Below are 18,275 nucleotides of genomic sequence, written 5' to 3'. Positions count from 1 at the left end.
CTATGTATACTTTTTAAAACCGGAGTGACTTTCAGAGACAAATAATTCTATGATTTCATATTTGTAATTAACCAACTTGGTAAAACAAATAAAAAGAGCAACTAACAATATGAAACAGAGGAATAAATTGATAATACAAATTTATGCATAGTCATCATTTAGAGTGCAAGGTACTAGTGTCCAGCATGCAAATTAGTATCTAGTATCATAGAGAATCTCACTTTGGTGATACATTTCTTTATCAGCAGCATTATTTTCAATATCTACTTTTTCTTTTCTTTTTTAGTTTCTTTTCGCAGCTTCAATATAGTCTTGCTTTTCAATCCTAAAAATTATAAGATACATCAGTTCCTGAGTAACAACACAAGTTGATCCACCTAACACAAAAAGTTATAAAAACTCTTCTTAGTTTTAAAGATCACAGGACCATTAATGGAAGTAAGCACCACATTTATTCACAAAATTTACACAAATATATTCATTCTGATTTCTTGTATGATACATTAATGTCTCTGTGCCTGTCTGTGTTTGATTTGGTTCTGTTATTGTTATAAGTTTCTGGAGCTGTTTGCGCGTCGAGTTTAGCTGGGAAAAATGGCGTTTCGGTCACTATTTTCGAGTCTGCTAGAGGCCCTGGTGGTCGCATGTCTGGGAGAAGGTCTTATTTTCCTATATTCATGTTCCATTTTTGTTTATAGTTAAGCTCACGTAGTCACGTACACACCAGGTGTCGAACTCTTGACCAGAAACCAACAACTCGACCACTGCACCGAGCCTTTGTTGGTTATAATCATCTTTCTCTGTTGTTTCTATTGCTTTTTACCATTTTTACATTTTTGTTATTACTTCATTGGAATTGTCGAATTGATACTATGTTCGATGTTGAAACATTGTGAATTTACATAGAGGTAAATGTTTTTTTTTAATGAATTATTTGATCTGTACATTGTGAATTTTGCAAATTTATAGTTTAAGATGCTTTGTGGTAGAACTTGATCCATTTTTGTGTGTAAATTTTTTGTTTTGGAATTGAAAAGTGCTCCCCAGTTTAATGATCAGGCTCGAATGCACAGTATTATCGTGCACTATGTACTACGGTATCAGAGTACTAGTCTGGTAGAGGAATGCAACTACTGAAATGTGACTTGCTGATTGTACCTTACTAGTGTTAGATATGGAATTGATCTTAGTTTCTTCATACATTTTGTCAGAGAGACCACGGAGGATGGGAAGGAGCTAGTATTTGATCATGGTGCTCCTTACTTCACTGCCACTAATCCTGATGTGCAGCGCGTTGTTGGGGATTGTGAGGCGAGGGGTTTTGTTGCTGAATGGAAAGAGAGTTTCAGATCTTTTGACTTTACCTCTAGAACATTTTCCGGCTATGAAAAGGTTTTCCCCATCTTTCCGTTATATTTGTGTTTTTCAATCTCATTCATTATCCTTTACGAATAGTTAACAGCCAGCGCAGTGTTTCTATGTCATTCAAGTTAATTCTTAAACCGTCTATTGCTTCATCAGCACATAGAAGTTCTAAAAAGTTTGCATAACTAAAACGCCTTATTAGGTTCAATCTAGTCTTCAATCTGAATTTCCACTTACATTGAACTTCCATATGAAATGGTTTGTTCAAAACTCTTGAGTATCTCTTGATGCTTCAAATTTGGCTCTTTGGAAAAGCTTACACATAGTACTTAATTACTCATCCTAAATCTGGAGATAAAAATTTATTACCTGTATAAATTTTATTTATGTGAGAATAAAATGTCTCTAAATGTCAGCTCTATTTAGGATGGATCATGCAAGAAATTTGTCGGCATCCCAAAAATGAATTCTATTTGTAGAGCATTAGTCTCGGAGCCAGGTATGATTTGGATCACTGATATCTAAGTTTTCCCTAATCGACATTCTACTGTGAAAGGGTTTCTCACCTGGCCTTTTCGTATTGTCCTCAGGAGTGGAAACTAAGTTTGGGGTAGGTGTTGGGTTGTTAGAGTGGTTGGAAGATGAGGGCTCTTGGTCCTTGAATGGATTAGATGGACAAAATCTTGGACATTTCAAAGGAGTGGTAGCATATGATAAAAGTGTTTTCTCTCCTAGGTTTACAAATGTAACAGGACGCCCGCCTCCTCTTGGTACGACTGCTTTCTTATCTGCTGTTGTTAGTTCAAAATTCAAATGTTGCCAGTACAATGATGTTGAAAATACTAGGGCTAGTTTTCAGGATGTGGTATTGAAAAGCATAATAATGAGTAATATTTTGCACAGACCTGCATCTGGTTCCAGAATTAGCTTCAAAGATTAAAGAAGTTCCCGTTGATCCATGTTTTGCTCTTATGTTAGCATTTGAACAACCTTTGTCTTTGGTAAGATTTTCTTTTTTGTAAGTTAGAAAGTGTATGAAATTGTTGATGGTGTTGCCACTCAATTATCCATAAAGTCGAATTGTTTCATTTACTAAACACTTTTAGAAATTTATGGAAGCATGTAGTGGGTACGAAATGAGTCACTTCAAATAGGTTCATTGTCTTTGATGTCTAATAAAATTAGTTCAAGATTTTGACCCCTTCTACTGACTGAAGTTAAATCATTCAGATTCCGATGAAAAGATTCTCGTTCTTGAATTCTAAAGTTCTGAGCAGGGCGTACTATAAAAGCAGCAAGCCAGGACGTTCTACACAAAGGTAAGAGTTTATCAGAGGATCAGCAGAGTAAAGATGATTAATATCTGATTAACATCATATGAATAATTAGGCAAACAACTTCTACCAACTAAAAAACCATAGTTAACGCGAAGTTACAAATGAATGTTCACCTCTTAATTCAAATAAACAATATGATGCTAATAAAAATCTGATATCATGAGTTGAAGTTTGTTCTTTTATGCATAGTGAGAACTGGGTATTGCATTCTACTGCGGAGTATGCAGAGAATGTTATAGCTCAAACAGGACTTCAGAACCTACCAGCTGCAACCTTGGATAAAATAGCTGAGGAGCTATTTCAAGAATTCCAGAATACAGGGCTTAATATTCCTCGGCCATTCTTCAAGAGAGCTCATAGGTGCTTACAGGGCTTAATTAGATTGTGTTTTTTTTAATGTTTTGTGTAAGAAAGTTGTAAACATATCGAAACTAGATAAATTACAGTCATATGTCATAATAACTCTGTATGAGATGAAAGAATCTTGTCAAAACAACTTCGATCCGAGTGATTGAGTGGAACATTATTCCTTGTCTAAAATTATTAGCAGGAGCATTGCTTATATATACCATTATTTCTATAAACATTTGCATGCACTGGAAACAAAATTGAGTATAGTCGTGCTTATTACATATAGAGATTTAAGTTGTACTCCATTCGTCCCATTTTATATGATTATTTTTTTTTTTTGAAGGTCACAAAAAATTTGAATCTTTTATTTATAGTATTCATTTAAATTACAACCACCACACACTTATATTATACACTTATTTTAACATTCACCGTTGTGGTTAATATTAGAGTCAAGTTTTTATTTCTTAAAAAATATGTTAGTCAAACAAGATCATTTGAATTGGGACCGAAGAAATATAACACTATATGTCCCACTTTGGTCGATGTTATTTTACATTTATATTATAATAATTAGGTCGTTAATGATTCACATTTATATTATACTTCTTCTGTCACATTGATTGTGGCCACATTTTCAATTATGGCAGTCTCAAAATTCTTGTCCATATTCAGTTAATATGTTAATTTTAGTACTAATTATGTTAATTTTTTAAACAATAATATATTTTTTGGGTAACTATTAGTTAATTTAATATAATTGAATAAAAAATAAAAAATTGGTGACAAAATAAGTGAAACGAAAGAATAATAATTAGGTAGTTAATGACGAAATATTTCTCCCTGCCTCCTTTACCCAACTGACTCATGTATGCTCGTGTGAGAATCGATCAGGAACATTTTCTTGGGAGTAATATAAGTTAAAATAGAGACTTGTGAAATATAAAATTAAGATCAAAGAAAATATAAAGAACAATTTTTTTTCTATTGATAATGAAATTAATAGCCATGGGTAATTGAAGCCGGAAGATTGATTCAAGGCAAAAAAGTTTATAATATGATATATACATACACGCAGATGATGCAATTTTCCAGAGAGAAGGCGTAAATTTCGAAGATGAGAGTGTTATGCTTTAACTCCTGTCGATACATGTATGTATCTATAAATGGGGTTAAAAAATTTGAGGGCCCTGAAAATTATGAGACCCTGTTCAATAGGGCTATTTGCATACCTTTAAAGCCGGGTTTGGATTTTCTACGACAAATCACTTGGGGAAACAAGAAGATTAAGAAATAAAGTGTGGAGTTGATACCAGCTCACTTGTATCTCTCAGGAGAATTTGATTGTATTTTTGTCTTCGGTGTATGTTACTCCCTCCCTCCCGTATATGTTTATTATTTTTATGTATTTTATATCCCCAAATTTAAATATTAAATTTTTATTTTAAAAAAAAATTATAAAAAAATTATAAAATTATATTTTATATAAGTCTTAAAAAACGTGCTAAAAAATAACGTATAAAATTTAGGGATATTCCAACCGGTACCATTGTACAAATGATTTTTCTATTTGGTACCATGCAACATTTTTTACTTTTAAGTGGTATCATTCTACTTTTGACTTCACCCATATAATAACATTCTGTCAAGTAACGTTAATAAAACGTTAGAAATTTATAAAATATTCTTAATACTACTATTGTACATTTGACTTATTCATTTGGTACCATTAAATATTTAGACTTATGTATATTACCATTTTTCATAATTTCACATAATTTTCACATACTTTAATTATTTATTCAAAATATTAAATTAATAGATAATTTATGTGTTTATATATACTAGCTTATAACCCGTGCGATACACGGTCTAATTGATATTTTTATATAATTTTATTTATATTATATATAATTTTAATGATATTTTAATGTAAGATTAATTATTAAAATTATAATTATAATTTTATGCTTATAATTAATATTATATGATTGATGAGGTTTGAATTATTAGTCTCAATCTTTATTTATATTTTTATAAATAATAATAATAATATAAATATGTGTTGTTAGTGTGATTTATAATTTTTAAAATAATAATATGAATATATGTTGTTAATGGGATTCGAGCCTGAAAACTTGATTATTGTATTATATTAATATTTTGATCTAACAATTGTGATTATTTAATCAAATGATCAAAAGAATCTGACGGTCGAGATTAAAGGGACAAAAAATAGGAATAACCAAAAATAGTGGTTAACCAACTATAAATTATACCCCTATTAAGTTATTATAGTTTAGTATATAGATATATAGCAGCATGAATTGTTGTGCAGAAAAAGAATTGTTGATGTTCGATTTTGTCGTGTTTATCTCGGAGAATTGGGCTTGTGGTTGTGAATTAGCATAGAATTGGGGCTGTGATTCTAAATTAGAATTAGAGATCAATTAGAAATAGATTTTAATATTAATGTATATTGTAATATTATAAGTAGGTTATATTTTAAAGGTATTTGAGTAATTTTAAAAAAAATAATTAAATAAGGGTGATTAAGTTATTTCAGCGAGTACCGACCGACTACCAAACTTTTAATATTTCGTCTATTATAATATAGTATAGTATAGATGCGCGGGTTAATTATCAAGTGAGTCATTAAAGTGTGTCGATAACGGGTACATTTGATTAATCTTGCTAATCGTTTTTGGCAAATTTTGATTGATTTTTGAATCAACACATTAATGAACCCCCTGCATTCACACTAATTCCATCAGATAGATGCCACATCGCATAAATTTTAACACATCAATATTTTCGCGTCATAAAATTTTGATATTGACGATCGGAATGTACCCGTTATCGACTTAGATGACCAGTTTGATATCGTTTTTAGGTCGGTGACCAACTTAATATATTCGGCCCACTTTAGTGACTAACTTGATAATTAACCCTACACATTGTCCGAGAGATACAGGTATATATAAAATGTGTGTGTATGTATGCGGATTTGTCCGAGGAATTCGGGAGGGTTTACTTTTAAAATTAATTAAAAATATTAATTTTTACTTTATTTTGAGTGATATTTCTAATGATACCATAAGACAATTGGCTTTTTCATTTGGTACCCTTTAGGATAACGTTTGACTAACGGATGATTAATGGAGTGATATCATATGAACGAAGTCAAAACTATAATGGTACCACTTATAAGTCAAAAATATTAGATGGTACCACATGGAAAAGTCAATTGTACGATGGTATCATTTGGAATATCCCTAAAATTTAATAGGACAAAGGGAGTACAGTTTTAACGGTTCAATGTAGCCTAGCTAAACCTGTATATTTAGTATATTTCGACATTTGTAATATATTTTATTATTTCAAAATTTTCAGCATATAGATATAATTAAATACACAATTACAAAGTTTGGATAATAAACCTACTTTAATATTGTGAAACAAATATGTCACTAAGTTCGTTTTTTTCCCCTTTCTTTATATATACAAAAGGTGAAATGCATTTTATGGTGCTTTGTAACTAATTAGCATAATAACCCGTGCGAGGCACAGGTCATTTTATATAATTTTTTATGCATCATGCAATTATAATGTTCTTAATTTTTTTCTTATTTATAAATGTTGTACAATGTCTAACTTATATCAAATACAAATTGATTGTTTATCAATGTGTATTATTTTCATAAAAGACAATACCAAATTATACAGCGTTTCAAATATAACTCATTAAGAAATATATATATATATATATATATATATATATATATATATATATTCTTGTTTGTGTTATATAATTTGTATTTAATGAATGAATATAAATAGGGTAGTCAGTGCACGTTTAAAACGAAATGATTATACTTAATCTGTACAATGCCGTTAGTATGTTTACAAACAAAAAATTAAAAAATAACATTTATGTTAAATACAGAATTAACCAAAAAAATTGAATTTTATTTAAATAAACTATATTTACTGGTCTATATTATTACTGAGTTCACTACTAACTTACAATTAACTTACTCAATTTAAAAAGATAAAAAATGCATAATTGAAGTCGGGATGACTTGCAATCATAATATACGATAATGTAAAATTTACACTATTGTTAATATAAAAGTTGATTTTAATGAAAAAGGTTAGTTTTTGAAATTTAACGTATGTATGCATGAAAAAATGTTAGTTTTTTTTATTTACACTACGGTTACCAAAGTAACATTAAGTTATATGTGTGTGTCTGCATGTAAATTGTCGTATGTTACATTTCTTAGTAAATTACGATGGTTTCAATTATTTATATGTTAAATATCTGATTTATGTACATTTTTAATCACTATTAACATCTAGTGAGGCAAATGATTACTTAAATAACATGCATTTATAATTATTCAAAAATAAAAATTATGTAATAAATAAATTGCAATAATCTATATATGATATTCATATTATCACTGACAACAATCTGTATCTAGTTTTTACGCAACTGAGGATCAATCATGGTTCTAACATAAAAATAAATTATATATTATAAAGACTTATTATTGATATTCATGATTTTTTTAAGGATTCGAAGGAAAAATTATAATTATATCGTTATTTAAACCGTTTTTAAGTTCCTTTCATTACTACTCTAATATTTATTCATATAATAATTTGATAACATTGTATACTATTCTCCTAAAAATAAATATTTTTCAATTTGATAAAGTTTTATAAATATCAGTTGAACTGTGTTAGGAATATATGTGCATTAGTTTGATGATATGTTTAACAAAACACTTAAGTAGAAATTTAGTGTCTGTAGCCTCAACGGATAAGACCACTTTGGCTATCCGTTGATGGTGTAGCTTTACTTAGAAATAAGTCTAGTATTGTAGCATATTTCAGTCTCTGTATTTAAAATGTAATTCTTAGAAGTTGAGAGAAACTATGAGTCATGTTGACTACTAGATGATATGCAGATAGGAAGGCCAATTGTAAATATTTCATGCCTTGTAATTTTGTATAAATGAAGTGGTATCAACGGATGACTTAAAGACCTTCAACGGATGAGAAGCTAAGCTTCAACGGATGTCTCTAAAGCTTCAACGGATAACATCCTTCAACGGATGAGAGCATCAACGGATGAAAGCTTCAACGGATAACATCCTTCAACGGATGAAGTCATCAACGGATGAAAGCTTCAACGGATGTTCTGCTAATTAGCCGTTGATAAGTGGTAGTTGTACCTACAAACAGAGGCACATGGGTTGACAGAGAAAAGTGAGATGTGGTAGCCGAATTTCAGGATCAACAGAAAAAACAGCCGTTCTTCTTTAGTACAAAGATGCAATAGTCAACAAAGTACTTGAGTGAACAGGAAAAGAAGCAAGTGAAGAACTTATTTTACTATTGTAATTTTATATTGTTTTTCACTTGTACACTTGGTAATATATAAACCAAGAAGAAGCTAGTAATTAGAGAGAGATTTTCCAGAGCTGTTAAGAAATATCTTGAGAGAAAATTCATCTAGTTTGTACTAGGATGCAGCTGTGATCAATATTGTTGAACACAGATTTTCTAATATACCATCTCTGGTGGAACAACAAATCCACCAGAAAAGTTTTTAAAGTTTGTTGTGTTCTTTACATTTTGTGTTTGAATATATATCTGTCTGCATTAGCTCAAAGCAATTCATACACTTGTTCATCTAGAACACACTGCTTTAATAAACTTCTCAAAACCTGAAAAAGTTTTGAGATTTACATTCAACCCCCCTTCTGTAAATCTCATTGTTAGTCCTCTAGGAATAACAATTGGTATCAGAGCAAGCTCTTGACACACAAAGAGTTTAAAGATCTTGGAATCTAACAAAGATGAGTAAGAAGGATATTGGAGTAAAGATCCCAGTTCTTGACAAAGACAGTTATCACCACTGGAAGGTGAAAATGCACCTTCATCTACTCTCCCAAGATGAAGGTTATGTAAACTGCATTGAGAATGGTCCTCACATTCCCCACAAAGTAGCCACAGTTGCTACGGCCACAATTGCTGTTGGTCAATCCATTCCAAAACCTAGAGCAGAATGGACAATGGAAGACACAGAAGAAGTCCACAAGGATAAGAAGGCTATGAACATTTTGTTTAATGGTCTTGACAAGGATATGTTTGATAATGTGATAAATTGTTCAACTGCCAAAGAGGTTTGGGACACAGTTCAGCTGCTGTGTGAAGGTACAGAACAAGTAAAAGAGAACAAAATGCAGCTTCTCATTCAACAGTATGAGTACTTTCATTTTGAAGAGAATGAATCTTTAAATGACACATTCAATAGATTCCAAAAGCTGTTGAATGGACTGAAGCTGTATGGTAGAGTGTACCAGGTGAAGGATTCAAATCTTAAATTTTTGAGATCCTTACCAAAGGAATGGAAACCCATGACTGTTTCCTTAAGAAACTCTCAGGATTATAAGGACTTTACTCTTGAAAGATTATATGGAATCTTGAAGACTTATGAACTAGAGTTGGAACAGGATGAGGTATTGGAGAGGGGGAGAAAGAAAGGAGGTTCAGTTGCATTGGTAGCTGAAAATGAGAAAGAATGCAGAAAAGAAACTGTGAGATCTACATCAAGCTCCAAAGATGGTGTAAGAAATCCAGAATCAGACAAGGGTAAAGGGCAAGTTGCTGAAAATGAAGACAACTCCAGTCAAGATGACTCTGATGGTATTGATGAGCATCTTGCATTTCTGTCCAGGAGATTTGCAAAGATGAAGTTCAGGAAAAACACTAGAGCCACTAAACCCTATAAGAACATGGTGGACAAATCCAAGTTCAAGTGTTTTAATTGTGGTATGAGTGGACACTTTGCAAGTGAGTGCAGAAAGCCAACCTCTGAAAAGAAGAAATTTGAACAAGTAGATTACAAAAAGAAATATTTTGATCTACTCAAACAGAAGGAAAGGGCTTTCATTACTCAAGAAAAGGACTGGGCAGCTGATGGAGATGAAGAGGATGAAGATGTGGATTATGTCAACCTTGCTCTCATGGCTGATTCTGAAGAAAACGAAGTTAGTTCATCAAGCAATCAGGTAATCACTACTGATTTAACACAGCTTACTAAAGAAGAGTGCAATGATGCTTTCAATGACATGTCTACTGAATTGTATCATTTGCGTGTGTCTCTTAAATCTCTTGCTAAAGAAAATAGTAGGATCAAAGAGAACAATCTGTTTTTAAGCAATAGAAATACTGTGTTAGAAAATAAGTTAATTAACCTAGAGAAAACCAAATTGCATTGTATATCTGTTGAGAATGAACTAGCTGAATCTGTTAAGAAAGTAGAAATACTTTCCAATCAATTAGAGAAAGAGCAAGAGGTGATTAAAGCCTGGAAAACATCTAGGGATGTAAGTGCTCAAATTGCCAAAGTCCAAGGAATTGAATCATTCTGTGAAACTGCCTGGGATAAAAATAAAAAGAAACTGGAATTAATTGATGGACTGTCAACGGATGTGGAATCAACGGATGATGAAAGTTATCCGTTGAAGGAAGAAAAGGAACATCCGTTGAAGGTTCCTCAATTAAAACAGACAGATGTTTCTAAAAGAGAAAATCTAAAGAAACTCAACAAAAAGTTTGGTTCAACTTCAAAGAACTTTGTCAAAGAAGAAGCAAGCACATCCAAAGATGTCAGAAAGGTGAATGTAGGGCACATGACCTTAGAACAGTTAAACAATAGGCTCAAGATGGTTGAGGATAAAAAGGAATCCAAAAGGAAATCCAACAGAAATGGGAAGGTAGGAGTTAACAAACATAACAATTACACACCTGATAAGTATGCTCCTAGAAAAAGCTGTGTGCATTGTAGTATTGTTAATCATCTATCTGCTAATTGTAAATCTATTAAGAAATCTCCCATAACTGTACCCTCTTCCATGCCTAACATGTCTGTATCACCTCTACATGCTATGCCTGTTATGTCTCAACAAAATCCTTATGCACATTTTGCAAACATGCCATATTTTAACAATCCTTATCTTGCTGCATTCAGTATGCCTCAAATGCCATACAATATGCCAATGTGGAATAACATGTATGCACAATCCATGCCTAATAATTCTATAAATGTGCTGGATAATGTTGTGACTAACCCTACACCTCAACCAACCACATCTAAGACCAAGGTTGACTCAAACTCACCTAAGTCTAAAGATGCAGGAGGAATGAAGTCTAGGAGAAAGGCTAACAAGAATGGACCCAAGGAATCTTGGGTACCAAAATCAAATTGATTGATTTTGTGGTGTGCAGGAAAATAGAAGAAATCTATGGTACTTGGACAGTGGCTGTTCAAGACACATGACTGGAGATTTCTCCCTGCTCACAGAGTTTAAAGAGAGAGCTGGCCCCAGCATAACCTTTGGAGATGACAGCAAAGGGTTTACTATGGGATATGGCTTGATTTCAACAAGGAATGTCATCATTGAAGAAGTTGCATTAGTTGATGGTCTCAAGCACAACTTACTGAGTATCAGTCAACTATGTGATAGAGGGAATACAGTTTCCTTCAATTCTGAAGCCTGTGTTGTCACTAGTAAGAAAGACAACAAAGTGGTTCTAACTGGAGTTAGAAAAGGAAATGTGTACTTAGCTGACTTCAACTCTACAGATGCAGAATCTATTACTTGTCTCTTCAGCAAAGCAAGTTCAGTTGAGAGTTGGCTATGGCACAAGAAGCTATCCCATTTGAATTTCAAGACAATGAATGATCTAGTCAAAAAGGACTTAGTAAGAGGAATTCCTCTTGTTGAATTCTCAAGGGATGGTCTGTGTGATGCTTGTCAGAAAGGCAAACAAAGGAAAGCATCATTTCAGAAGAAGCTTGAAACAACAATTGATGAACCATTACAGCTGCTACATATGGATTTGTTTGGACCAGTCAATGTATTGTCAATAGCAAGAAAAAGATATTGCTTAGTGATTGTAGATGATTTCTCAAAGTTCTCATGGGTCTGTTTTCTTGGATCAAAGGATGAAGCAAGTGAAATCATTATCAATCACATCAGGCAAGTCAATAATCATCCTGACTTGAAGGTAAGAAACATCAGGAGTGACAATGGAACTGAGTTCAAGAATTTGACATTAAGGCTGTTCTGTGAAGAAAATGGAATCATGCATGAGTTCTCAGCTCCAAGAACACCTCAGCAAAATGGGGTAGTTGAAAGAAAGAACAAATCTTTAATTGAGGCTGCCAGAACAATGCTTGAAGAATCAAAGTTACCAACATATTTTTGGGCTGAAGCTGTTAATTGTGCCTGTTTCACTCAAAATATTTCTTTGATCAATCAAGCTAAAGGCATGACTCCTTATCAGTTGTTCAAGAAAAGAAAACCAACTCTAAACTTTCTTCATGTCTTTGGATGTAAATGTTTTATACTGAGGAATCAATCTGACCATAAAGGGAAGTTTGATGCAAAGGCTGATGAAGGAATATTTGTTGGTTATTCAGCTGGAAAATCTTATAGGGTCTACAATCTAAGAACCAACATTGTTATGGAATCTGTGCATGTTGTGTTTGATGATAAAAAGATTGATGGACTAACAGATGAGGAACATTATGAGAGACTCAAATTTGACAATATTGAAATATATTGTGATGATAGTGAAGAAGAGATTGATGGAGACGACACTTCAAAAGGAATACAAAATTTGCTCCTGGATAATGCACAAAATTCAGCATCCGTTGAAAGACATTGTGCATCATCCGTTGAAGTACTTAATGAAGCATCCGTTGATCATAGCTCATCAACTGATAATCAATTTACATCATTAATTGATGGAACTCCAAGTTCCCTGCAAAGGACCAACAACTCAGGGGGAGTTTCAACTAATCAAAACTCTATCTCACATCATGACAATACTGAGATCACCTCATCTAGAGCTCATCTTCCACCTCAAAGGAAATGGACCAAGAATCATCCCTTTGAACTGATCATTGGTGATGCATCATCTAAAGTGCAAACAAGAAGAGCTACTCAAGATGAATGTCTGTATAGTAGTTTTCTATCTCAGGAGGAACCTAAGAAAGTGGAAGAAGCCTTATTGGATCCAGATTGGATATTAGCTATGCAGGAAGAGCTAAACCAATTTGAGAGAAACCAAGTTTGGAAGCTGGTACCCAAACCAAAGAACAAGAGTCCTATTGATACAAAATGGGTATTCAGAAATAAGATGGATGAAAATGGCATTATCATAAGGAATAAAGCCAGATTGGTTGCTAAAGGCTATTCTCAGCAAGAGGGAATAGATTTTGATGAGACATATGCTCCTGTTGCAAGACTTGAAGCTATCAGAATCTTTCTAGCCTATGCAGCCCATGCCAATTTCAAAGTCTATCAAATGGATGTCAAGAGTGCATTTCTAAATGGGAAATTAGAGGAAGAAGTCTATGTAAGTCAACCTCCAGGATTTGAAGATCCAAATTTTCCAGACTATGTGTATTATCTGTTGAAAGCACTCTATGGACTGAAGCAAGCACCTAGAGCCTGGTATGAAACATTATCAAAATTTCTTTTGGAGAATCACTTCACTAGAGGTACTGTTGATAAAACTCTCTTCTTTAGAAATGTTAATGGCTCTAGTATACTTGTTCAAATTTATGTAGATGACATAATATTTGGTTCTAAAGATAATAAACTTTGTAAAAAGTTTGCTAAGCTAATGCAAAGTAATTATGAAATGAGCCTAATGGGAGAACTAACCTATTTTCTTGGTTTACAAATTAAACAAGTTAGTAATGGAATTTTCATTAGTCAAACTAAATATATTCATGATCTTTTAAAGAAGTTTGACTTAATGGAATGTTCATCTGCAAAAACTCCCATGGCCACTGCCACCAAACTTGAATTAAATAAGACTGAAAGGTCTGTGGACATTACAAGTTATAGAGGCATGGTTGGTTCACTTTTATATTTAACTGCTAGCAGACCAGATATAATGTTTGCTACATGTCTGTGTGCTAGATTTCAAGCTGATCCTAGGAAGTCTCACTTAATTGCTATCAAGAGAATTTTCAGATATCTCAAGGGTACACCAAATTTAGGAATTTGGTATCCTAGAGAATCTGGCTTTGATCTAATTGGTTATTCAGATGCAGACTATGCAGGTTGCAAAATAGACAGGAAAAGTACAACAGGCTCCTGCCAATTCCTGGGAAACAAGCTTGTATCATGGTTTAGCAAAAAGCAAAATTCAGTCTCTACTTCTACAGCTGAGGCTGAATACATTGCTGCTGGAAGTTGCTGTTCTCAAATGTTATGGATGAGGAATCAACTCCTTGATTATGGACTTCATGTTGATAGAATACCTATCTTTTGTGACAACACAAGTGCCATAGCCATAACAGAGAATCCTGTGCAGCACTCAAGGATCAAGCACATTGATATTAAGTACCACTTCATCAGGGAGCATGTCATGAATGGTACAGTGGAACTACATTTTGTTCCAAGTGAACAACAAATTGCTGACATATTTACCAAGCCACTTGATGAATCAACATTCACAAGATTGGTAAGTGAGCTAGGTATGCTTAATTACTCTTAAAATTCATGTCTTCTTTGCAATTTGATGTGAAGCCTGAAATATATTAGTTGCTAGAACAAATTTGACTTTTAACATAGTTTATTCCATCAACGGATGTTCCCTATCCGTTGAAAGTCAAAATTGCTCTATCAACGGATATTCATTATCCGTTGAAAGACAAGTATATCTCTGGAACTTTTATCCGTCAACGGATAAAGCTGAAGTACCTTTCAACGGATGACAATTTACATTATCCGTTGAAATGTCACATCAGACGTTTGAGGTGTTTCACAGCCGTTGATTCTATTTTCTTAACCGTTGATACCATACATACATCTGTATGTATTGGTTTTAAAGGTAGTTATTAGAATACTTACAGTTTATTCTTAAACGGCTGAAATTCACTAACACCTATTTATTGATTAATCCTTTATTTATTTCTTTTTCTTTGAAAGCATATAAGCCCTTCTGATTGTTCATTATTACTTTACGCTTTCTTAGAATTTCAAGCATTTACCATTTTCTCTCTGCAAAACCTTCAAGTTATTCTCTGCAATTTCTACTCACAACAATGGCACCAGTCGTGAAGATTATGTCTCAATCTGGGTTCATCTACGAGAAGAACAATTTCATAGCTCTGGTAGAAAAGAATGAAGCCCACTCAGATTATCACAAAATGATGGACTTCATCAAAAACTGTAAACTTAGCTATGCAATGCTGGAAGCCCCAACGATTTTCTGTGAAGTAGTTGAGGAGATTTGGACAACTGCTGAGTTCAACTCCATGGATATGACTATCTCCTTCACTCTCAAAGGTAAAAATCACTGTATTAACTGTGATGACTTACAAGCATGTTTTAAATTACCTGAGAACAATGCCATGACACCACACACTGATAGTGATGTATCCAGCATGTTAGATTCCATAGGTTACTCTCTTAACTCTGCTAATTTAGGGGGTATTAGACGAAAAGGCCTTAGGAAAGAATGGAGTTTTCTTGGGGATGCCTTCATAAAGGTTTTCTCTGGGAAAATTAGTAATTTTGATGCCATAACTTCATCTCTTGTTAATATGTTCTATATGCTTGTTTCTGATAGGTACTTTAACTTTAGCAACTATGTGATGCTAGAATTAGGTACTAGATTAGGTAACAAAGCTAATAGACCTAATAACATCTATTATGCTAGATTCTTTATGTTATTGGCTAACCATGTTGCTGAAGGTTTAGTCATTATCAATGAGAATAATAAACTCAAGTGCTGGGCACAAGAGAAAAGAGTTCTTGCAGACTTAATGAGAATGGATCTCAACAGCAGTGTGCAATTGGTATATTTACCAATCATGAATGCACCCCAGGTAGGTGAGGTAATTGCTTCTACAACTCCTACTTCTTCCAACCCCTCTATTTCTTTATCTTCTAGTGTGGCCATGAAATCTGTGTCAATGCCCCAATAGATTTCTACCAAGGTCACCAAATCTAAACTTTCAAAATCCAAGACAAAGAAAACCACCTCTGTTGTTTCTCAAAAGACAACAGTTGTAACAACAACCATTAACCCTGAGGGAAGTGAACAGGGTGTGAGTGGTGAGGGGAGGGGTGAACATCAAAGAAACCCCCAGGATAAGGAAGGAGAGTTGAGTGCTTCCCAAGCTAGCCAAGCCCCAGTTTCTCAAAAAGCTGTGGTGGTTGAAAAGGTTTCTAGCACATCCCTAGTAGCATCCTCCCAAAAGGATGTTACTATTGAAAAGAGTTCCCAACCAGGAACACAGAACAAAAGAGGGAGGGACACTAAAGCCAAACACTCACCTACAAAAGCTTTTATTAGAAGAAAGAAGGCTAGAACCCAATCTTCTACACAGGGTGCACACACTGCACAGATACATCCATCTGTCTCTGTGCCTTCTCAAACTCAGTTTGATGTGACTCCAATAAATGTGGAGTCACAGCCCCATTCTCTCACAATAACTACACATCAATCACCAAATACTTCTTTACCATCTCTGGATGTGGATATGTTATTCCCATCAATTCCTGATTCTCCCTCTTTACAACTCAGGGAGGAGCCCCACTCAAATACAGGTGATCATCATCTTTTAGATGATTTGTTGGATCACCCGCAAATTCTTTCAGATATAATTGAAGGATCTGTATCAACACATATCAAATCAATCTATACAGATTCAACAGTTATATCACTTTCAATTTCATCTTCTTTTCCTTCTTCAACGGATATCACTCATCCGTTGACAAGTGGTTGCTCTTCAACGGATAAGCTTAACAACAGTTATCCGTTGATAACAACAGTTTCAACTTCAACGGATATTCCACATCCGTTGATAGTCTCTACACAAATAACTGAAATGATTCCAAGTGTAGAAGACATGAATACTGTGCAATCACTTTTAGGATTGAGGGCAGGGAGTGAAAATTTGAGTGAGAGGCTGGGTTGCTCCCAGGCAAAAGGAGAGATTGAGAGCACAAAAATGCATGCTATTTCTTCCAGCATGGCAAAAGTCAGTGAGTGGAGTACCACCTTAGAAGGTGAAGGTGAGGGAGTGAGATGTGTGAGCCAGGGGGAGCCCCTGATGCAAGAACATAGAGAAAAAGAGAGAAAAGCAGGTACAGTTGATACAAGGATGAAACCAGCCATTGCTCATGAGTCAATGATTGTGGATGATGCTGAAAAGGAAAGACAGTTACAGCAACATTACAAAGCTGTAATTGATAACATTTCCTTGGATGCTGACACTTTTACTCATCCTGTGACAGCCTATCAAATGTTGGCTGCTCAGGGCAATGAGGAGGCAGAAAGGACACTACATCTAGTGCACACAACAGAATCTCTTCAAAGGGATAAAGCTGCTATTAACAGGATGCCTTCTACAGCTGGTGAGCCATCTGAGGAATTTGGAGTAAATTCTGATGATGATGACTCTATTTCTTCTGATGGAAGCATGAACATAGGGGGAGATGAAGACCCTAGTTCCATTCCTAATCTACCTGAATGGGCCTTGACTAAGGAGCATAGAACAGGTGAATTCAATGTCCACTTGGTCAAACAAATCATCACTATTCAACAGGCCATTCAGAACACTTCAAATGCAAATATCAAGGCTATCCTCCAAGCTCACCTGGACTCACTGCATCTCATGAAGTTGCAGAAAGTAAAGCAAAATATGAGTCTAGATGATCTCAGGAAAGATATTGCTGACTTGAAATCCTTCACTTCAGAAAAATTGGATTCAGTCATGCCCTATGGTACTTTGCAGGACTTGGTTTCGAGATTGAAAAAGGAATCAGTTACTGAACAAAGGCTGGCCAAGTTGGAAGACAGAGTTCAAGGAATTGAAGATTCTGTGGCCACCCTTCTTCTCAACCAACAATCTCAAACCAATCTCCTAATGCAGCTGGCAAAAGCACAAGGCTTGACCCCTCTCCTTGATGATAACAAAAAGGGGGAGAATAAAAGGGAAGGGGAAGGAGAGCCCTCTACAAAGATTCAGATATCTAAAGTGCTAGTTCCTGCCATCACTACCTCTCCAATCATTCAAATCAAGGGAAAACCTGATGGAATTGATTTGATTCAGCTAGCAGCAGCTGAAATACAAATGAAAGATCAATGGAGGAGAATTGATGAAAGGTTGCA

The 18,275-nt window shown here is 34.2% G+C and overlaps 1 protein-coding gene across 3 annotated transcripts; it reads left to right on the top strand.

Moving 5' to 3' along the window:
- Positions 1 to 344: 344 nt before the first annotated feature.
- LOC141693077 (uncharacterized) lies at positions 345 to 3,296 on the top strand. 3 transcript variants are annotated; one of them, XM_074498083.1, is made up of 9 exons: positions 345 to 438; positions 556 to 658; positions 1,212 to 1,392; positions 1,792 to 1,864; positions 1,956 to 2,135; positions 2,269 to 2,366; positions 2,596 to 2,684; positions 2,892 to 3,062; positions 3,138 to 3,296. In XM_074498083.1, the coding sequence occupies exons 2-9, from the start codon at positions 645 to 647 to the stop codon at positions 3,139 to 3,141; spliced, it is 810 nt and encodes a 269-aa protein (XP_074354184.1). In that variant the 5' UTR covers positions 345 to 438; positions 556 to 644; the 3' UTR covers positions 3,142 to 3,296. The 3 variants fall into 3 exon arrangements, with proteins under 3 accessions (XP_074354184.1, XP_074354182.1, XP_074354183.1); XM_074498081.1 differs by having other exon boundaries at positions 2,892 to 3,296; XM_074498082.1 differs by lacking the exon at positions 345 to 438 and having other exon boundaries at positions 445 to 658; positions 2,892 to 3,296.
- Positions 3,297 to 18,275: the final 14,979 nt, after the last annotated feature.

Source organism: Apium graveolens, chromosome 10 (genome assembly GCF_009905375.1).
Source record: "Apium graveolens cultivar Ventura chromosome 10, ASM990537v1, whole genome shotgun sequence".
Lineage (NCBI taxonomy): Eukaryota > Viridiplantae > Streptophyta > Magnoliopsida > Apiales > Apiaceae > Apium > Apium graveolens.
Note: the sequence above shows the minus strand (reverse complement) of the source record. Positions and strands in the feature narration are given on the sequence as shown.